General features: G+C 45.3%; 1 protein-coding gene across 1 annotated transcript in view; it reads right to left on the bottom strand.

Annotated features, from left to right (window-relative positions):
* The window catches only part of PSPC1 (paraspeckle component 1), a 64969-nt gene extending 42706 nt beyond the window's left edge, over positions 1-22263 (bottom strand). Inside the window, exons 1-2 of the mRNA XM_049782568.1 lie at positions 21880-22263; positions 8005-8306 (exon numbers count right to left, since the gene is read on the bottom strand). Coding sequence (XP_049638525.1) covers positions 8005-8306; positions 21880-22263 — 686 coding nt within the window. The remainder of the gene's footprint in view (positions 1-8004; positions 8307-21879) is intronic.
* Positions 22264-23289: the final 1026 nt, after the last annotated feature.

Raw genomic sequence — 23289 nt, 5'->3', positions numbered from 1 at the left:
AAGTTTTTTGGTTTTTTTTGTTTGTTTGTTTGTTTGCTTTGGTTTTTGGGTCACACCCAGCAGTGATCAGGGGTTACTCCTGGCTCTGCTCAGAAATCGCTCCTGGCAGGCTCAAGGGACCATATGGGATGCCAGGATTCGAACCACCGACCTGCATGCAAGGCAAACGCCTTGCCTCCGTGCTATCTCTTAGGCCCCTGATATTCTAAGATCTTAATTACAGGAAAATAAAATATTACCATCCCATTTATCCCATTCCTTTAGTTAACTTTATAAAGTACAAAGGAAGGCTGAGGAGGTAGCTTCATGAACTGAGCACATGCGTTGCATTCATGAGGCCCAGATTCAAAACCCAGTACATGGTTTTCCTAGTAAGAGAGAGAGAACCTAGTCCCTATTTCCTACATGGTATATGAGCAACCCCATACCCCAGACCACTGCAAACTCGACCTCAGCACACATGACAATATTCCTTCTGTTTCTGATTAGGTTTGTTCAGTCTTTTTGAAAACTAAGAGGCCTAAATGTTATGAATCTAGAGGGGCCAAAGTGACAGTACAGCAAGTGGCAAATTTGCCTTATATGCAGCCAGCCCAGGTTTCATCCCCAGCATCTCATATGGTCCTTAAGCATGGCAGACATCATCCATGAGTGCAGAGCAAGTAATCAGCACTAAGCACAGCCAGATGTGGGGGGAAAAAAAAGTTTTGACCAATGACAACACATTCAAAGAAATTAGAGAAAACTATGAGGTATTTGACTTGGGCTATGCAAACAGAATGCCTGGGTTTAATCCCTAGAATTACAAAGTCTGGACATTAACAGTAGCAAACCACCCAGTGCTGCTAGGTATGTCGCAAAAAGGAAGGAAGGAAGGAGGGAGGAAAGGAAAGGGAAAGGAAAGGGAAAGGGAAAGGGAAAGGGAAAGGGAAAGGGAAAGGAAAGGAAGGAAGGAAGGAAGGAAGGAAGGAAGGAAGGAAGGAAGGAAGGAAGGAAGGAAGGAAGGAAGGAAGGAAGGAAGAAAGAAAGAAAGAAGAAAGAAAGAAAAGAAAGAAAGAAAGAAAGGAAAGAAAGGAAAGAAAGAAAGAAAGAAAGAAAGAAAGAAAGAAAGAAAGAAAGAAACTATTAGAAATGCCAGAGTAATATTACAGAAAGTAAGAGCAATAACAGAACAGTAAGTAGGGTATTTGCCTTGCACGGGGCCAATCTCGGTTTGATACCCAGCATCTCATATGGTTTCCTAAATCTGCCAGGAGTAATTCCTGAGTATAGAGCTAACAGTAAGCACAGAGCATCATTGGGCAGTACCCTAAAACAAAATACAACACAAATTAAATATACATACATATTTATTAAAGCTACAAATGTGGGGCCAGAGTGATAGCACAATGGTATGGTGTTTGTCTTGCATACAGGCAATGAGGCGGGCCTGGATTCAATCTCTGGCATCCCATATGGTACCCCACCCCCCAGCCTGCCAGGAGCGATTTCTGAGCACAGAGCCAGCAGTAACCCCTGAGTACCTCCAGGTGTGGCCCAAAAACAAAACAAATAAAAATAAATAAATAAAACTTCAAATGTCTTTCTCAAATGAAAAGCAGGAAAAAGAATCAACAAGGGCCGGAGAGATAGCATGGAGGTAAGGCATTTGCCTTGCATGCAGAAGGACGGTGGTTTGAATCCCGGCATCCCATATGATCCCCTGAGCATGGATTTCTGAGCATAGAGCCAGAAGTAGCTCCTGAGTGCTGCCGGGTGTGACCCAAAAATCAAAAACCAAAAAAAAAAAGGGGGGGGGGGGGTTCAGAGAGATAGCATGAAGGTAAGGCATTTGCCTTTCATGCAGAAGGATGGTGGTTCGAATCCCAGCATCCCATATGGTTCCCTGTGCCTGCCAGGAGCGATTTCTGAGTGTAGAGCCAGGAGTAACCCCTGAGCTGCCGGGTGTGACCCCCCCCCCAAAAAAAAAAAAAGAGAAAGAGAATCAACAAATTTAACTGAGGCAGAAAATAACTGATAAGAGAAGCAGCAAATGACATGTCACCCCATAATAAATTTAGTTTTGTTTTGGGGCCATACCTGGCAGGGCTCAGGTATTACTTCCTGGCATCTAGGGGAAACATATGGGATGCCAGGGATGGAACCCAAGATGGCTGCATGAAAAACAAACACCCTCCCCAATGTTATCGCTCCAGCAACCCATAATAAATTTTAAAAAGATGAGAAGTAGAGGATAAGTGGAGGGGAGGGGAGGGTAAGGAAAGACGAAAAGTGATGTATAAACTCTATACTGAAGCCCTGAGTTTTCTTTTCTTTTTTCTTTTCTTTTTTTTATTTCTGGGCCATACCAGGCTGTGTTCAGGGCTTACTCTGGGCTGTGTAATGAAAGATCACTCTTGGCAGGGTCAAAGGGACCATCTAAGGGGCAAGGGATCAAACTCTGGCTATGTACAAAGCAAGTATCCCATTCCCACTGTACTCTCTTCAGCTCCAAGAACCCAAGTTAGATCTCTGGAACTGCATGGTTGGCCAGGCCAAAATCAAAATAAAATTGGGGCCGGAGCAGTGGCACAAGCGGTAAGGCATCTATCTGTCTTGCCCATGCCTAGGACGGACAGCAGTTCAATCCCCCGGCATCCCACATGGTCCCCAAGTAGCTCCCACCCATCCCTCAAAAAATATTAAAACGGTGGCACAGGGCATAAGGCATCAGCCTTGCACGTGCTAGTCTAGGATGGACTATGATTCAATCCCCCAGCGTCCCATATGGTCCCCCAACCCAGGAGTGATTTCTGAGCACATAGCCAGGAGTAACCTCTGAGTGTCACTGGGTGTGGCCCCCAAAAAAATAAATAAATAAATAAATAAATAAATAAATAAATAAATAAATAAATAAAAGGGAAAGGGAGAGACAAAAAGCAATGAACTAGGGCACATGTTTGGCTTGCAGAGACCTAAATTCAATCCATAGCATATATAGTCCTCTAAGAATCACCAAAAGTGCTCTAAACCATCACTAGGTGTGGCTGAAGAAGATGAAAAAAACTGAAGAGGGCTCGGAGAGATAGCACAGCGTCCTTTGCCTTGCAAGCAGCCGATCCAGGACCTAAGGTGGTTGGTTTGAATCCCAGTGTCCCATATGGTCCCCCGTGCCTGCCAGGAGCTATTTCTGAGCAGACAGCCAGGAGTAACCCCTGAGCATCACCGGGTGTGGCCCAAAAACAAAAAACAAAACAAAACAAAACATATATATATTTATATTTATATACAACATATCTATATTTATATATAAATAAAAATAAAAGTTTTGTCTTTGACTTACATGTATTATATTAATTATGTTATGTTACTATATTATGTTATGTCAGTTTACCTCAATATGTTAATCAATTTTGTCTCTTGAATAAATTCTTACAATAAAAAATAAATAAATAAATAAAAGTTTTGTAACCTTCGAAAAGCCAGCTTCTTAGCAAAAGCAGAGAACAAAGAGACAGTACAAAGCATACCTGGGTTCAATCCCCAGCAGCCCATATAGACCTCAGAGTCTGCAGTGATTTCTGAGTGCAGAGCTAGGAATAACCCTGAATACTACTGATTGTGGTTCAAAACTCAAAACCAACAACAACAAAAGCTCCACAATACCAAACCCAGACATTCATGCTAGGCAAAAGAAAATAGACATAGGCCCAGAATGATAATATAACAGGTAGGGCTATATTAATGTGTGCAAATGTCTTACACAGAGCATCCCACCATATGAACCTGAGCCCCACCAGGAGTAACTCTGAATAGAGAGCCAGGAATAATCCCTGAGCAGTTCTAGGTATGGCAACAACAACAACAACTACAACAACAACAAAATCCAGACAAAAAAAAAGACTAAATCACAACTATAAAAATACCAATATTTGGGGCTGGAGAGATAGCATGGAGGTAAGGGATTTGCCTTTCATGCAGAAGGTCCATCGGTCCGAATCCCAGCATCCCATATGGTCCCCCGTGCCATGGAGCGAGTAACCCCTAAGCACTGCTGGGTGTGACCCAAAAACCAAACCCCCCCACACACACACACCCAAAAACCAACCCCCCTACACACACACCAACCACACACACACACACACACACACACACACACACACACACAAAATACTTCCTATAAAGGAAATGGGTAGTTTATGGGAACTTTAAACCCATAATGCTGGTACCTAGAGGTAGAATGCTGTCATGGGGGGGGGGGGGGGTCCTTTTAGGGAACATACATAACTTATTACAATAGCCTATTACAAAGATACTAAATTCCTCAGAAGTATTAAAGTCTAACCTGAATAGATTAAAACAGGAATTTGAGCAAAGAATACTGTTCCTGGTTCTAAACTGGTTTGGGTTCTCTTTCTTTTGTTTCTTTCTTTCCTTCCTTCCTTCCCTCTCTTCTTTCTTTCTTTTCTTTCTTTCTTTCTTTTTCTTCCTTCCTTCCTTCCTTCCTTCCTTCCTCCCTCCCTCCCTCCCTCCCTCCCTTCCTCTCTCTCTCTCTCTCTCTCTCTCTCTCTCTCTCTCTCTCTCTCTCTCTCTCTCTCTCTCTCTCTCTCTCTCTCTCTCTCTCTTTCTTTCTTTCTTTCTTTCTTTTTTTGGTGGGGGATGTATGGGCCATACCCAGTGCTCAGGAGGATTTTATGGGATGCAGGAGACTGAACCTGTGTCAAATACATGCAAGGCAGAGCCGTAAATATTGATCATGGAGAACAGTTGAGGCTCTCATTCTACAAAACTGTACGCATCCTGACCATACCCGCACACTTTTTCACAATTAATTGTCTCTTCCCTCCCTTTTTTTGGGAGGGTGGGTACATATCCATCAGTACTCAGATATTATCCCTGGCTCTGCACTCAGGAACCAGTTGTGAAGTGCTCCAGGGAACAGATAGGATACCAGTACTCAAACCTCAGTCATCCAAATTCAAGGCAAGCGGATGATGATTCTGACCTCTGTCTCTTTTCATTTACTTTTTTTGGGGGGAGGATTGGACCACACCCAACCGTGCTCTGGGGTCCATACGGAATGCCAGGGTCAAACCTGAGTGGGCCACATGCAAGGCAAACACCCTACTCGCTGTACTATCACTACTGCCCCTGTCTCTGATTAATTCTCATAATGTACTTCTTCAGGCTGTTTACCCAGGACCAGTTCTCAGCAAAGGGACAGAAAAAATTATGTCCTTGGTTGAGATGACGCAAATGTTCTCTCTATCCTATTCATCTGCTAGATTGTTTCTAGAGTGCAGAGAATCAAACACAGGCCTCCTCAACCAGATGTATCTTGATTGTGTTGACAGGTTAAACTGATCAGGGCTTCTTTAAACTTTCTCCACCAATGACCACAACCAGCCTGAGAAATAAGGGCTTCTAACTGCCACAAATACTTTGGTTTCTTTCATTACAACATTGATAATAAATTTCATTTTTGGTCATTGCACACTGAGAAACCTTTTACTGTTGTCAATGTTTTCAAGAACTTTGCATTCAGTTATACAACACCACACAGGATCACAAGCAAATTTAAGAGAATATGTTAGGGTATGGTGTTATAATACAGTAAAAGGGAGTTTTCCTTGCACATGGCCAATCAGGTTCAATTCCTGGCATCTCATTTATAACAACAACAATAATAATAAATAACTAGGAGTTATTTTTTATTGAAAACCAGGAGTAACCTATGCGTCTGACCAAAAATAAAAAAGCAGCAGCAGCTAGTTAAATCACCTACAAAGATTTGTTCACTTAATGAGTACTATAGTTAAAAATGGATGCAAAATACACAATACATATCAATTAATTAAAAAAAAAACCCACACTAAACCCTTGGAAACAGCAAGGAGTTGCTTTCAGGGCATCGCCACCTGCGTCGCTACATAATGGTGAGATGAAACCAAAAGATGCTTCATTACACCCTGACTTCAACATAGGATATATGCCAAAAACCAAGATCTCTAATTACAGAAACCTGACTACAAAAATCGTGATTGAGAAGGACTTTTACTGGGACCATGAAGAAAGACTTTGGAATAAGACAACTTAGTATGCCTGAAGCCTGAAGTTGGTCTTATGGCAGGTTGCTTCATAGGTAGGGTCTCCCTATTTTTAGGTAAAAGGTTTTTCCTTTCTATTTTCCCCCAATTTTTACTGTGCCTATGCAAAATAATGTCACCGTCCCTTTTTCCTTCTTTTTTATTTATTATCTTTAAATAGGGGCGTCCACCTTTTCATAGAACCTTGGGACATGGGTTACTTTGTTTTACCTCATATTTCTGCATTTTTCTATAAAATTAAGAAGAAATGGAGACCAGGAGGCAATTGGTCTCAGGTGCATTGGTGGAGAAAAAAAGAGCAGAATTAAATATCCAAGCCAGAGTCATCAAGAGAATGAAGAGACCTAAAATTTTAACAACCTAAACTTAAATGGACCTGTTATATTGACAGGCCAGGTCGAAAAGGGTGGTGGGAACATTGCTGGAGGAGGATCAACAGCTGGTGGTGGGATAGCCCTGATTCACTGCTATCTGAAATTCATGTATGAAGAACTTTGTACATCACAATGGTTACAATAAAATTAAATTAAATTAAAAATTTTAAATAAAAAAATTAAACAAAAAACTAAAATGCCGGGCCAGAGTGGTGGTGCTAGAGGTAAGGCGTCTGCCTTGCAAGCGCTAGCCTAGGATTGCTGTTCGATCCCCTGACGTCCCATATGGTCTCCCGAAGCCAGGAGCAATTTCTGAACGTATAGCCAGGAGTAACCAGTCTGAGTGTCAACGGGTGTCGCCCAAAAACAAAAAATAAACCAAAAAACTAAAATGCCATTCATTCAAATAAAATTAACTGCATATACTAGCAAGATGAATAAAAATCACAATAGAAAATATCCTAAAAAGAGACTAGAGTGATAGTACAGGGGCAGGGTGTCTGCCTTGCATGAGCTGACCCAGTACGGACCCAGGTTCAATCCCCAGCATCCCACGTGATCCCTGGAGCCTGCCAAGAGTGATTTCTGAGCACAGAGCCAGGAGTAATATGAGTGCTGCCAAGTGTGGCCCAAAAAGGAAAAAAAATATCCTAAGAGCTATGAAGATGGTGCAAAGGGTCAGAACACAGAACACAGGCTTGGCAACAGAAAAGCCCTAACTAAGTTTGATCCCTACAGATCCCTGAGGATGACCCAGAACAACCCAAGAAGGATCATCCATCATCATCAGGTGTAGCCCAAAAATCCAAAGAACAAAAGAAAAGAAACTTCCCTGAGATTCAAAAATCATTAGCGGTGCCGGAGAGATAGCATAGAGGTAAGGCATGCAGAAGGAAGGTGGTTCAAATCCTGGCATCCCATATGGTCCCCCGTGCCTGCCAGGAGCTATTTCTGAGCGTAGAGCCAGGAGTAACCCCTGAGCACTTCCGGGTGTGACCCAAACCCTCCCCACAAAAAATCACTAGTGGCCAGGCGGTGGCGCTAGAGTAAGGTGCCTGCCTTGCCTGCGCTAGCCTTGGATGAACCGCGGTTCGATCCCCCGGTGTCCCATATGGTCCCCCAAGCCAGGAGCGACTTCTGAGCGCATAGCCAGGAGTAACCCCTGAGCATCACCAGGTGTGGCCCAAAAAACCAAAAAAAAAAAAAAAAAAAAAAAAAAAAAAAACACTAGTGAATTTAAAAATGGGGTGCTTGGTTTGCACATAACAGATTCAATCTACTGCACCTCAGATGATCCTTTTTGAGCAATGCGGAGTGATTCTGACAAAGCCAGTAGTAAGCCCTGAGCACAGACAAGTGTGGTTCCAACACACAAACATACCAAAATGTTCACTATTGACTAGTATTCAGATACACAAAAATTGATTATTAACAAATAATTAAGTATTTACCTGACACATATTAAGAACTAAAAGTAAAGTTAGGAATTCCAGTACAGAGAGAAAATATAACATGCAAGTGAACAGAAGACAGGTAAAACTTACGTTGTCAGTAAAAATGCCCCATCACCACATCTTTCCAGGGCCTTTCTTGCAGGAGGTTTCGCTGCAAATTCGACAAAACCTTTTCCTGTGGCTCTACCTCGGTCATCCACAACCACAACAGCTTTCTCAACTGGACCAAACTGGGAAAACGCTTGCTCCAGCAGCTCATTAGAAACAACCGGAGAAAGGTTCTTAACAGTTAAGGCTGCTCCATGTGTAGCGAAACGAATTCTGAGAGGTCTGCTTTTCAAAATGGTGCCATCCAGTTCTGCTTTTGCAATTTCAGCCAATGTTCTGGATTCCTTTTTAAGAAAAAAAAAATCATTTGTTACAAAGAAAACAGTGAACAGTTAAAATAACATTTTGCTAAAAATAACCAGATGGCTATTATATTATATTATATACTTGGCTCAACAGCCAAGTATAGGAAAACTACACTCTCTTCTAAAAGCCCTGTGTTCCAAGGCTTAAAGCCTCGGTTCCTATTTTCCAATTCTTTTTTTGTTTTGTTTTGTTTTAGTTTTTGTTTTTGAGACTACACCCGTTTGATGCTCAGGGGTTACTCCTGGCTAAGGGCTCAGAAATTACCCCTGGCTTGAGGGGACCATATGGGACGCCAGGGGATCAAACCGAGGTCCTTCCTTGGCTAGCGTCACCTCACCGGCCCCCTATTTTCCAATTCTTTTATATCTGTTTTATTAGCACATTACCTAAAATATCCTGATGAACTACATATTTCTGTTATTCCAAAAGCACCAAATGCTCACCTTTGCAGATTCTAATTTAACTCCATTGTAAATATGTATAACTATAAAATTTCTAAATTTTTAATGCTGAAAATGATAAAAATAAGACAACTTCAAAAGCAATACAATCCAAAACCAAAAAAAAAAAAAAGGGAGACCGGAGAGATAGCACAGCAGTGTTTGCCTTGCAAGCAGCCAATCCAGGACCTAAGGTGGTTGGTTCGAATTCCAGTGTCCCTATTGGTGCCCCATGCCTGCCAGGAGCTATTTCTGAGCAGATAGCCAGAAGTAACCCCTGAGCACAGCAGGGTGTGGTCCAAAAACCAAAAAAAAAAAAAAAATACAGTTCAGTCTATTGGATACAATGTGGTATCAAGACAATAAAATAAAGCTGATAGCATGCAAAGCATGTACTCAATTTCTAGAACTATCTCTTCATTCCTAGACAAGAACTTTTATATGTATAAGATTACTTTAAGTACCCTGGTTACAAAATTGTTCATGGTTGAGTTTCAGTCATAGAATGTAATCCACCAGCACACATTCCCTGCTACCAATGTTCTCAGTTTCACATTCCTCCTACAATTCTCTCTACTTTTTTGACTCATTTGCGCTACTGCTAATGAAAGGGTACCACACCATGCACAGCACTTTCTTTATCCCCTTTTCAGCACACAATTCTTTAGACCAGGGCTTCTTAAACTTTGGGTGGGAGGGCTTGGGGCACATCTGGGGACACTCAGGGATAATAATGGCTCTACTCTCAGAAATCACTCCTGGCAGGCACTGGGGACCATATGGGATGCCTGGAATCTAACCCAGGTCCGTCCTGGGTAAGCCATGTACAAGGCAAATGCCCTACTACCATTGTGCTATTGCTCTGGCCCCTTCTTAAACTATTTTGAGTTGCAATACCTTTATGCCAAATTTTCATTTCATGTATACAAAAAAATTTTACTGATATTTTATCTAATTGAACCTGAATATTCAAGAGTACTGAAATACAGGGGCCGGAGAAATAGCATGGAGGTAAGGCATTTGCCTTGCGTCCAGGACGACAGTGGTTCGAATCACGGCATCCCATATGGTCCCCGTGCCTGCCAGGGGCGATTTCTGAGTGTAGAGCCAGGAGTGACCATTGAGCGCTACAGGGTGTGACCCAAAAATTAAAAAAAAAAAAAATACTGAAATACTAAGGGTATTTCTAGAGTAAGACAGACTTACTCAGAAGACTATGACTTACTCATTAGAGCTAGTTCATCCCTTTACTCCTAAAAAAAAATCTTGCTAACCTTGTTTGAAATTTTTTACAATAAAATATCTGAGTATGGGAAAACAAAATTTAAGCACTTTTTGACTGAAGCAATGAATGCAATTTTTAATGCCTTTGAGTCCAAATGAAATGTTTATGCTATGAGGAATTTTCAGTATCCTAATCCATTTTTATTGTACTTTTAAAATGTAATTAATTCTAAATCGGGCCAAGAGATAGTACATGGGCCCGGAGAGATAGCACAGCGGCGTTTGCCTTGCAAGCAGCCTATCCAGGACCAAAGGTGGTTGGTTCGAATCCCGGTGTCCCATATGGTCCCCGTGCCTGCCAGGAGCTATTTCTGAGCAGATAGCCAGGAGTAACCCCTAAGCACAGCCGAGTGTGACCCAAAAAAAAAAAAAAAAAAAGATAGCACAGCCTTCCGACAGTGGTTCTTTTTTTTTTTTTTTTGGTTTTTGGGTCACACCCGGCAGCGCTCAGGGGTTACTCCTGGCTTCATGCTCAGAAATCGCTCCTGGCAGGCTCGGGGGACCATATGGGATGCCGGGATTTGAACCGATGACCTTCTGCATGAAAGGCAAACGCCTTACCTCCATGCTATCTCTCCGGCCCCCGACAGTGGTTCTAATCCCGACATCCCATTTGGTCCCCAAAGCCTGCCAGAGCAATTTCTAAGTGCAGAGGAGCACTACCTGAGCACTACCGGGTGTGACCCCCCCCCAATAAAAACAAAATAAATAATTCTAAATCAATTTGTATTAACCTCAACACCATTGCTGTTATAAGATAAATATTTAGGGATTATGAACTCTGATGCCAATAAACTCCAGTTTTGACAAAGATGTCTCCAGACAGTATAGAAAACCGGTAGGGTGCTTGGCCTTGAATGTGGCTGACCTAAGATGAACCAAGGTTTGATCCCCCAGTGTCCCATATGGTCCCCCAAGCATAGCCAGGAGTAATCCGAGTGTCACCGGGTGTGGCCTCAAATCCAAAACAAAAACAAAAACAAAAAACCTCTAGAAATCAAGATCACCCTGAGAACCAATGCTATAAAAGTCCCCTTGAATAATACAGAGGCAGGAATAACAAATGAACACCGCTGGGTGTGGCCCCAAAACCAAAAAAAAAAAAAAAAAAATCACAACGTATAAATTATGGCTTGACTCGCACACAGCGAATCCAGGACAGATAGTGGTTGGAATCCTGGCATCCCATTTGGTCTTCTGTGCTTGCCAGGAGTGATTTCTGAGCGCAGAGCCAGGAGAAACCCCTGAGTGCTGCTGGGTATAACCCAGAAACCAAAAAAAAAAAAAACAAAAATTATGGCTTGACTATGTGAAAAATTATAGGTTAATAATGATCAGTTTTAGTAATCATGTTTAGATCATGCTGGAGGAGGGAAAGAATTTTTATTTATGTTAAAACTTTTATTTACGTTCAGTTTGGGGCTGAAGAGATAGCATGGAGGTAGGGCGCTTGCCTTGCATGCAGAAGGACAGTGGTTCGAATCCCAGCATCCCATATGGTTCCTGGAGCCTGCCAGGAGCGATTTCTGAGCATAGAGCCAGGAGTAACCCTTGAATGCTGCCAGGTGTGACCCAAAATACAATACAATACAATACAATACAATACAATACAATACAATAAAAACTGGGGGCCCCTTGGGCCTGGAGAGATAGCACAGCGTCCTTTGCCTTGCAAGCAGCCAATCCAGGATAAAAGGTGGTTGGTTCGAATCCCGGTGTCCCATATGGTCCCCAGTGCCTGCCAGGAGCTATTTCTGAACAGACAGCCAGGAGTAACCCCTGAGCAGCGCCGGGTGTGGCCCAAAAACCAAAAAAAAAAAAAAGAAAAGAAAAACTGGGGGCCGGAGAGATAGCATGGAGGTAAGGTGTTTGCTTCGCAATCAGAAGGTTGTGGTTCAAATCCCAGCATCCCAAAGGTCCCCTGAGCCTGCCAGGAGCGATTTCTGAGCATAGAGCCAAGAGTAACCCCTGAGCATTGCTGGTTGTGACCCAAAAACCAAAAACCAAAAACCAAAAAAAAAAAAAAAAAAAACACACCCAAAAACTGTACAAGTTTTATATTTATATTTATATTTAAAATATAAAATGAGGCCAATGGGAGCCTAGCAGTATGGGGTTCGGGAGGCCTCCGCCATGCTGGAGGCCTTCTTAACCAGGCCTAGGGGGGGTGCGGGACTTGGGTAACCCCAGCACCCCTCTGCTGCCTTGCTCCAGATCTCCAGGGCTTCCCCGGGCCACATGCCTGGGCAAGCCGGTGAGTTGGGTCCCTTGGCGGAGCTTGAAGGTACCCTAGGCTTTCCCCCATTATCCATTCAGTTCCTTAGGGAGGGTCTGGGTGGGGCCCTGAACTTCTGGCCTCCCAGCTTCACTAGTAACTAGTAGTCTCTTTTCAGTGTATATTTTCAAAATCGCTGTGCACAAGATACATTAATAGTACTCCCTATCATTGAATTATGTATTATGTATGCAGAATGTTCATTTTGTACTCTGCCCTTTTGTACACCCCTACAAAAAGATCGTTTTTCTCTTTAACTTCCTTAACCCCTATCATCTACTCCTCATTTACACTTTCTAACTTAAGTACTGTAGAGTCCTAAGTCACAGACCAAAGTGGAGCCCTGGAGTTAACACCCACCCAACTATTCCAAAAGGCATAAAAAGGACACGTATGTCTTTTCAACATTTTATGGGTGTTTTCTTTGACGGCTATAACTTTTGCTGAATATTTTCTTATACAGTGACGATTCCCCCCCCCCTTTTTTTTATCTTCTCTGTGATCTGCTCAATATGGAATTTGGTGTGAAAGAATCCCTCAGTTTAATGCTTATGTTTGAACCAAGTCATGGGTATTGTTGGACGTGTTTTTACGCCCCCATATACTCTGATAACGCCTTAGGCACACTAAAACGGGAAAATACTATACATACCAATAAGTTCTTATCTAATAGAGATGGGAACATGCTAATCTTGTAGTGCAATGGGATTTTACACCCTGAACATTGACATGGCAATGACCTGGCACAGGCCTCAGAAGAATGGGCATTCTCCATTCACCCCTGATCTAGGGAAGACATCTACAAAACATCCAAGGTTGTCTATAACATCACCTGGAGACAATCCTCTACCAGGGAAGACCCTACAGCTGCTCTGACATGGATCTACTCAAAAGAGACTTCCCCCCAAAAAAATAAAATAAAATAAAATAAAAAAATAAAAAAAAAGACCTCCCTTAACACTGAAAAGACTTAACAAGAACAATGACCTCCTTACTGGACAGGGCTTGCTATACTGCCCCTTAATTGTGAGGTGAAACTAGAAGATACTCCACACCAGCCTGATGTCAATGTAGGATGTGCAGATTCCAGGATCTTTAATACAGAAACCTGATGCCAACAATAGGACTGCGTGAAAAATAAAACTGTATTGGCACTACAGACAATGACTTGGATTGAATAAACTACTTTGCCTGGAGCCTAGATTTGGTCTTATGCCAAGAAAGTTCAGGGGTAGGGTCTCCTTGTATTTAGACCAAAGCTATTCCTTTCTATGACCCCCATATTTTGGTGGGCCTATGCAAACAATATTTGCCACTCTAACACCGTTTTGACTGTGCCCTTTTGAATAACCCAAAAAAAAAAACAAACTTTTGATGTTAACTTAAACTAATATGTATGCGCATGAATATATAAAATATATAAAAATACTATGCCTTCAAAGTTAAGGAGTCACATAAACTAATATGTATGTGCATGAATATATGCCTTCAAAGTTAAGGAGTCACATAAATCTCATGGCTTTACCTTGCTTTGTGTACTGCTAAGAAATGTTATAATGTCCTACAATCTGGGGACTTGTGGACAAAGTAATTGTACATGGGTTCTGCCTTATTTTTCTTAATGTTTTTTTTGAATGTACGTTCAATATTTAGGCGTCAGCAAGGGGATTTCTTCTGAGAACTCTGTTTATGGGCGATTGTTCTTTCACTATAACTTTACCTTGTCCTCTTTGCATCGTTGTTTCTCAATGAAATTGGTGGTGGGAATCCTGCACTGGTGAAGTGGGGTGTTCTTTACATGACTGTAACCATACAACTACAATTATATTTGTTATCACGGTGTTTAAATAAAGATAATTTTAAAAAATGGGGCCAGAGATATAACAGCAGATAAGGCACTTACATAAACAACCCAGATTCAATCTACAGGTACCTAAAATATGATCCAAAGACTGCCAGAAGTGGTCCCTTATTCAGAGCCAGGAGTAAGTAAAGCACAGCGATATGACCCAAAACCTAAAATTTTTGAGCTTTATTCATGTTGGGGAGGGTTTTTGGGCGATACCCAGCAGCACTCAGAGGTTACTCCTGGCTCTTTGTTCACAAGTTTGTTCTCATGGCAGTCTCAGAACCATACTGGGTGCCAGAGATCAAATCTGGATAGGCCGTGTACAAGGCAAACACCTTTCCTCTGTGTTATTGATCTGGCCCCCGCCTTTTTTTTTAAGTTTCACACACTCACACACACAACACAGGGTTATGGGAGCTTGCCTTATATGCAGTCAATCCCTATTCAAAGTACAGAAACTACAACGAGTTTCTTAAGCACTACAAGGCAATGCACTTAGCCATTACAGAATGCCTAGGGGCCAGGCGGTGGCGCTAGAGGTAAGGTGCCTGCGCGGACCACGGTTTGATCCCCCGGCATCCCATATGGTCCCCCAAGCCAGGAGCAACTTCTGAGCGCATAGCCAGGAGTAACCCCTGAGCAGTACCGGGTGTGGCCCAAAAACCAAAAAAAAGAAAAAAAAAAAGAATGCCTAAAATATTAAATACAACTAACGCCTAAATCTTTTTTTTTTTTTTTTGGGGGGGGGGTTGGGTCACACCCAGCAGCGCTCAGGGGTTACTCCTGGCTCTATGCTCAGAAATCGTCCCTGGCAAGCACAAGAACCACCATCCTTCTGCATAAAAGGCAAACGACTAACCTCCAAGCTATCTCTCCAGCCCCAAAAATTCTCAATTCTTTAATTAAAACTGGTCTCTCCTGGCCCAGAGCAGTTGTGTGGAGCAATAAGACATCTGCATTGCCGGTGCTAGCGTAGGACGGACCGTATGTCCCATATGGCCCCCAAGCCTGGAGCGATTTCTGAGCGCATAGCCAGGAGTAACCCCTGAACATCACCAGGTGTGGCCCGCCCCCCCCCCCCAAGAAAAATAAAACCCTGGTCTCTCCAACTTTAGCAAGCATACATATAACATGGATTGGCTAAAAAAAATTGTCCCACCCACCAAATTTTCTGGTTCAGTAAATCAAGCGTGGGGCCTATGTATTTGTACTTCTAACCAACTTCCAATTTAACTGATTAAATGAATGATTATTAGCCTGAATATTAAGAAAAAGAATTTAAGTGGACTTTTTCCTACACTAGGAAGAGATCTAAAGCTGTTCCACAGGAATCATATTTTGCAAATACCTGGTTTGCTAAAGCAGGAATAAAGACTAGAAAAAAGGCCAAAGAGATAATACAATGAATACTTGCCTTGCACATTGCTTGATGCCCTATTGACATCCATATGATCCCCTGAAACCAGTAGGAGTGATACCACAGCACAAGGCAGGAGCAAAACCTAAGCATGAGCATGATAAAACATGTACCACCCCTAATTCCACAACTTTCTTTTATCTCATTTAAATTATCAGTAAGTAGTCAAAACCTAAAAAACTTTAGTGCCTAAACTTCACAAAAGGAGGCTTAAGGTGATAATACAGCTTGGAGGCACTTGGGTAGCAGAAAGCAGTCCCAGTCCTTAGCACCACATACGGTTCCCCCATAGGAGTGATAAGGTATAAAAACCAATATAAAATTTCACAGAGGCCAGAAGGAAAGTGTAGAGGGTAGGGCATTTGCCTTAAACATATAGACAACCCGGGTACAAACCCTGGCATCCCATAATTATAGGAGAACCACCTGATGCAATTCCTGAATGAAGAACAAGGAGTAACCTTTGAGCATCACAAGATATGCACCCCCCCCAAAATATTTCTTAATTTTAAAAATTCTATTTCACAAAGTGGAGCTCAGGGACCAGTGATAGCACAGTGGGTAAGGCATTTGCCTTGCACTTGGCCAACCTGGGATAGACCCAAGTTTGATTCTAGCATCCCATATAGTCTCCCGAGTCTGCCAGAAGTAACCTGAGCACTGCTGGTGTGACCAAAAAACAAAGTGGATCTGAAAGGGCCAGAGACAGTCATGTGGGCAGGGTGCTTGCCTTGAACATGGCCAACCCAGATTCAATGCTCTGAGTAATACCAGTAGAAGTACTACTAAAAGCCTAAAAACCAGAGAAGGGTGAGAAAAAAATAAAAGAAAAATGGTGGAGCTCAATAAACTGTTAAGTGCATGCTGTAGTTTGAAACCCTTAGCAAAGCCAAAAGCAACCCCTGTGTATCATACCAGGTGTAAGCCCTGAGAAACACAGCCTGTGGCCCAAAAACTAAATATAAATATTCACCAAAATTGTCAAAAATAAACATTTCTAAATGTTTCAGGACTCATAAAAGGATCAGAATGTTAAATGAACTCCACTTAAAATTATTTCTCTTTGGGGCCGGAGAGATAGCATGGAGGTAAGGCATTTACCTTTCATGCAGAAGGTCATCGGTTCGAATCCCGGCGTCCCATATGGTCCCCCGTGCATGCCAGGAGCAATTTCTGAGCACAGAGCCAGGAAAAACCCCTGAGCATTGCCGGGTGTGACCCAAAAACCACAAAAAAAAAAAAAAAAAAAAAATTATTTCTCTTTTACATACTACCAATGCTGACTCCTTACCATTTAAAAATGTTCTCATCTGGGGCTGGAGTGATAGCACAGTGGTATGGCAGGGATGATTTCTGAGCCCAAAGCCAGGAGTAACCCCTGAGCATTGCCAGGTGTGACACACAACCTCCCGCCCCACAATGTCCTCATCTAGGACCAGAGAAATAGTACAGTATATAGGGACCTTGCTTTGCATGTGGTCAACCTGGGTTTGTTCAATATGACCTATAAACCCACCAACAATATTCCTGACTGCAGAGCAGGTGTGACAGAAAACAAAGCAAAAAAATCTCAGGGTAGGAGAGACAGCACAGTGGTAGACCTGGGAGGAAGCCAGTTCAATCCCTGGCATCCATATGGCCCCCCAGCCTGTCGGGGGTGATTTCTGAATGCAGAGCCAGGAGGACCCCTGAGAGCTCCACCGGGTGTGGTCCAGAAACCAATCAATCAATCAATGAATCAATTAATAGTTTAAAAAAAAACTCATCAATCGAAAATTTCCAACTACTGGCCTAAGAAATGCATTTACGGGGCCGGGAAGGTGGCGCTAGAGGTAAGGTGTCTGCCTTGCAAGCGCTAGCGTAGGACGGACTGCGGTTAGATCCCCGGGGTCCCATATGGTCCCCCCAAGCCAGGGGCGATTTCTGAGCGCATAGCCAGGAGTAACCCCTGAGCATCAAACGGGTGTGGCTCAAAAACAAAACAAAACAAAAAAGAAATGCATTTACATTTTAAAGACGAACTACTTAAAATTACTTCTAAAAACACTAAAATGACACAAACTCAATTCAGATAAGCTAAAGACAGCTTATGTAGAAAAAACCAACTATGCTACTCCCAGCTCAGTGCTCTGCAGTGGCAACTGGCAGTGCTCAGAAAGAGCAAATTGAGAACTCAAATGTTCAAAGCAAATGCTCCACAGAGAATAGTAGACAGGGCCAGGAGTGATCCCTGAGCAGAGCTAAGAGTAGGTGCTCCAGTGCACAGAGCTCGCTCCAACCCCTTTGTGGCTTTTTTTTTCTTTTGGAGTCACAATCACAGTGATGCTCAAGCATCATTCCTGGAAGGGCTTGGGGACTATATGGGGTGCCAGGCATTGAAATAGGTCAGCCAGCCACAAACAAGGCCAGAGAAATAACTCAGCAAGGATCAACAAGCCTCACCTGCATGAGGCCCTGGGTTCAATCCCCGGCACCAAAAAAAACAAATAGTAAATAGTAAACATTTTTATTTAACACCTTAAGGTTCAATAGTCATGAATCCCAAGAAATTGAGGCAGACTTCTCTGATGTACTACTATCTCACTGATCCCCACATCTTTTATTTTTTTATCTTTTTATTTTTACAGTGATTCAATTCCACAGTAGCTTTTGGGGGGGGGGTATTTTTGTTTTGTTTTGGTTTGGTTTTTGGGTCATACCCGGCAGCGCTCAGGGGATTACTCCTGGCTCTATGCTCAGAAATCGCTCCTGGCAGGGTCGGGGACCTATGAGATGCCGGAATTCTAACCACTACATGCATGTAGGTACGTGCATATCGTATTTGTAAACTAAAGTCTAATAGGACAATAGATTTGTTTTGACCAAAATTTTACATGGATACGTTTGGAGGCAGGAACCAAAGAATAAAACATGCAGCTCTTTTCACCTTCACATTTTATAACCCGGGGCCAGAGAGATAGCATGGAGGTAAGGCGTTTGCCTTGCATGCAGAAGGTCATCGGTTCGAATCCTGGCGTCCCATTTGGTCCCCCGTGCCTGCCAGGAGCAATTTCTGAGCATGGAGCCAGGAATAACCCCTGAGCACTGCCAGGTGTGACCCAAAAACCACACACAAAAAAAAATTTTTATAACCCAGTGAGCTTTGCTGGTCTTCTCTCCCACTCAAGGAGGGGACCTCCCAAAGCAGTACTGGAAAAGAAGTGCCACCGGTGATTGTCCAGTCTGGAGGTTCAAGGGCTCAAGAAACTGCACCTGAAAATGCTGGGGGACCAGATGTAGTACTGGGTATCAAGCATGGGTCAATCACAAGCAAGGCAAACAAACACCTCCTCAACTATAAAGCCAGTAATTTTATACAGAACAAGTGAGCTGTATTGCATATAAAATTCACTAGGCCATATGTGAGTATTTAAATTTAAATAGGGCCAGTGCCAGTAAAGGAAGGGGCAAGGGCACATAACCAGTTGGATCCCAAGTACCACAAATGGGCCCGGAGAGAGCACAGCGGCATTTGCCTTGCAAGCAGCCAATCCAGGACCAAAGGTGGTTGGTTTGAATCCCGGTGTCCCATATGGTCCCCCGTGCCTGCCAGGAGCTATTTCTGAGCACACAGCCAGGAGTAACCCCTGAGCAATGCTGGGTGTGACCCAAAAACAACAACAACAACAACAAAAAAAAAAACCCCAAGTACCACAAACACTGACAGAGATATAGTCCTGAGGTCCCCAGTACTGAGGCCCAGGCAGCACTCCACCTGGCCACTGAACTACTGAACCACCAGGAGCAGCCCCTTTCTCTTGAAGATACTTGAGAGGGTCCCCATATATAAGTAAAATCTGGGATCAATTATACCTCACTTACATGAAGCCCTGGTTCAATCACCAGCCCCTCCCCAGAAAGTAGTAAATAGTAAACGTTTTTTTTAATTTAACGCCTTAAGGTGGGGGCAGGAGCAATAGAGTGTCTGCCTTGCACGCAGGACGTACCCCAGTTCGTACCCCAGTTCGATTCCCAACATCCTGTCCCCAGGGCCTGACAGGAGCGATTATTGAGCTCAGAGCCAGGAGTAACCCCTGAGCCCCATTGAGTGTGACCCCAGAACAACAACCAAAAACTCTAAGGTTCAACAGTCATGAATCCCAAGAAATTGAGGCAGGATTCTTTCTGATGCAGAAGCACCATTTTTCTGAGGTCCTGAGCAATAGGACAGTGAGGAGGGCGTTTGCACGAAGCCAACCGGGTTTGATCCCCTGTATCCTCTATGGTCCCCTGAGTTTGCCAGAAGTGATTTCTGAGAGCAGACACAGGAGTAACCACTGAGCAACACAAGTATGACCCCCACCAAAATAAAAAGGGCACTATTTTCACACCCAAGTCAGTGCATGCTGAGGGGAAAGAGAAGCACCATGAAAGCATGTTGGAAATGCTGTTAGAATGCACAGTATGGGCGGCACTTTCACAAGTTAAGAGTAAACGAAGGGGGGGGGGGCCTAAGAGCGATAGCACAGCAATTGGGGGGGGGCGTTTGCCTTGCACGCAGATACACCAGGAATGACCCAGGTTTAATCCCCCGCATCCCATATGGTCCACAGAGCCTCTGCCAGGAGTGATTTCTGAGTGCAGATCCAGGAGTAACCTCTGAGCGCTTTAAGGGTGTGCCCCCCCCAAAAAGAGGGGGTATGCTGGTTCCATAAGGTGTAATAAGTAGGCAATACAATTGGGAGAAAGAGCATTCTTTCTCTACTTAAAATAGTGCGGGTAGGCTGAGAAAGGGACTATTTTCCCCCTGAAAAACAGAAGGCAGGAAAATATCCGACAACTTCTTCACCACTCACTCAATACAAACCAAGACAGTGCCAAAAGCTAAAAATGATTAAAACGGCATAGAATCACCTTTTGGGAATTTTACGAAGTTTACTATTGTCTTTTAGATACGAGTCTACCTTCTTCAGTTTATCGTAACTTGAACTTACATCCATTATATCTAGGGGAAAAGATAATAAAGTGGGACCAACGCTTGCCTTGTAAGCAGAACCGACTTCGATCTCCAGCACCGATTGTGATTTGTTCCCCCAAGCTCCCCTGGAAGCGATCCCTAAGCAGAGGCAGGAGTAAGCCCTGAGCACCTCCACTTGTGACACCTAGTGCCCCGAAAAGAATTAGGAAGGGACTGCAGAGGCAGAGATCAGGACTAGGGCACTGCTTGCCTTGAGCTCAGCCAGGAGCTGGCTCCCCAAACACACCAAAATAATTAAAGAAATAGAAACTAGGGCCAAAGAGATAGCATGAAGGTAAAGCGTTTGCCTAGCATGCAGAAGGAAGGTGGTTCGAATCCCGGCACCCCATATGGTGCCCCGTGCCTGCCAGGACCGATTTTTGAGCGTGGAGTCAGAAGGAACCTCTGAGCATCGCCGGGTGTGACCCAAAAATCTAAATAATAACAATAATAATAATAATAATAAAATAAAGGAGACACCATGTCTGCTTGTTACTGGAATCATTTACACTTTCTAAGGAGGCAGGCGCGTGCTATCTAGCATCGGATAAAGAAGGCACAGCCCCGTCCTACAGACTTCATTTCTCTCGGGCAAGAAAGTCGGGGAGCTCGGGGAGTGGGGTGGGGTGGGGTGGGGTGGCGGACCGGGGTAAGGGTCCGAGTCCGGGAGAAGCATCGCAATGACCCACTGCGGCAGTGATGCTGCGGCGTCTCGACCAGGTAGGTCAGCCAGACGCGCGCCCGCCGCCGGAAGCCAATCCAAACAGAGGGTGTCCAAGAACCGAGCGCGCTGATTGGGCGCCGCGCGCAAAAGGCCCGCCTCCCCGGACTCGGTCTTCCGGAAGCCGAACCCGACGGTCCCGGCGGCGGGTACAGTAGACTTCCTTCCACCGAGGCCTAGAGGCGCGAGGGTGCGAGCCGGAGGGGGCCGGTTCGGGTCGGGCTGAGCAGAGGCAAACCGGAAGCAGGCCGAGCGCGGCGTGCTGCAGGGGAAGGGGGCGGGCGTGCGGAGGGGCCGGGAGCCAATCAAAAGGGAGCGCCTCAAAGAACCGAGCGCGCTGATTGGGCGCCGCGCGCAAAGGGCCCGCCTCCTCGGCCACGGCCTTCCGGAAGCCGGCCCCGAAGGCCCCGGCGGCGGGCACGGCGCGGCCTCCACAGATCCACAGAGGCGGAGAGAGGCGCGAGGATGGGGCTGGGAGAAGCCGGTTCGGGCCGGGCTGCGGAGAGGCAGAGCGGAAGCGGCCGAGCGCGGCGCGCTGCGGGGGAAGGGGGCGGGGAGGCGGGCCTCACCAGGCGGATGAAGCCGAAGCCGCGGTCGCGGTTGATGAAGACCTCGCTGGGCTCGCCGTAGCGCTCGAAGAGGCGCTTGAAGTCCTCCTCGGTGATGTCGGTGGGCAGGTTGCCCACGAAGAGGCGGCAGCGCTGCGTGTACGTCTTCTCGCCCGGCTTGAGGAAGCTCTTGATGTCGATGGTGAAGCCCAGCTCCTCCTCGGGCCGCTCCTCGGGGGCGGCGGCGGCGGAGGGCACGGGAGGCCCCGCCGCCGCCTCCCCGGCCGCCAGCGCCAGCGCCATGGCGGCCGCCGGCTCCGTCTCCCCCGGCGCCGCGTCGAGCGCGCGGAGGCGGACCGGGTTCTTCTCGATGCGCACTTGCTTCAGGTTGCCCCGCAGCATCATCTGGGCGGCGGCCTGGCCTGGGAGCCGGGAGCGAGCGTGAGCCCGGGCGCGGCGCTGCGGACGCCGGGGCGGGTCGAGGCGGAGGCGGAGGCTCTGGAGGCCGAACCCGCGAGCGCGCCCAGCAGCACCGGCCGCCGCGCGTCCAAAATGGCGCCGCCAGCAGCCGCAGCCCGAGAGACGCGAGCGACGCCGGCGCGGGACACGCCCCCGGCCACGCCCCTCCCGGCGCCCGCCAGCGCGCGTGCGCGTCCCCGGCGCTAACGGCCGCCGGTCGGGCTCAGACGAACGGCGCGTGCGCTCCGCGTCTCACGTACTCCGCCCCGCCCGTCACCTCCCCCGGGGGTCATTGCTCAGCGTCGACGTAGAGCATCTCAGCTGGTTAGATGGATAGATCTCCCAGGCCCATCTCCCGGAAGTCTGAGTCTGTGCTATTTATGGCCTGGCGTGCAGTTGAGCTTTTGGGCCAAAGCATGGTTTGGTGTAGTTTGGGGTTCCTCCCGGCTCTGTGCCCAGAAATCGCTCCTGGCAGGCTTAAGGGAGGGACCCAATGGGATGCCCTATGGGATTCGAACCACCGTCCTTCAGCATGCCAGGCAAACGCCCTACCTACCTCCACGCTCTCTCACCGGCCCCTCCAAAAATAATATCTTTAAGCACCATGACTACAAACATGACTGTAGTGGGTTTCAGTCATTATCCAGCTCTTTCTTTCGGAACCCCCTCTATCCCCTCTTTAGCACCCCTCTGCATCCCCCCAATTGCAGCTCTCCTTTAAAAAAAAAAATATATATATATACAAGGATAAAAAATAATATATATAAATATATTTTGGGTCACACCCGGTAGCTCTCAGGAGTTGACTCCTGACTACGCTCAGAAATCGCTCCTGGCAGGCTCGGGGGACCACATGGAATGCCGGGGATCGAAAACGGTTTGGCTGCATGCAAAGCTAATCACTCTGCCCCTAAAGCACGTTTTGACCTCCTTTTGCTTATGTAAGTTTAGCCAGATCATGAGCTAGCAACC

Source organism: Suncus etruscus, chromosome 10, assembly GCF_024139225.1.
Source record: "Suncus etruscus isolate mSunEtr1 chromosome 10, mSunEtr1.pri.cur, whole genome shotgun sequence".
Classification (NCBI taxonomy): domain Eukaryota; kingdom Metazoa; phylum Chordata; class Mammalia; order Eulipotyphla; family Soricidae; genus Suncus; species Suncus etruscus.
Note: the sequence above shows the minus strand (reverse complement) of the source record. Positions and strands in the feature narration are given on the sequence as shown.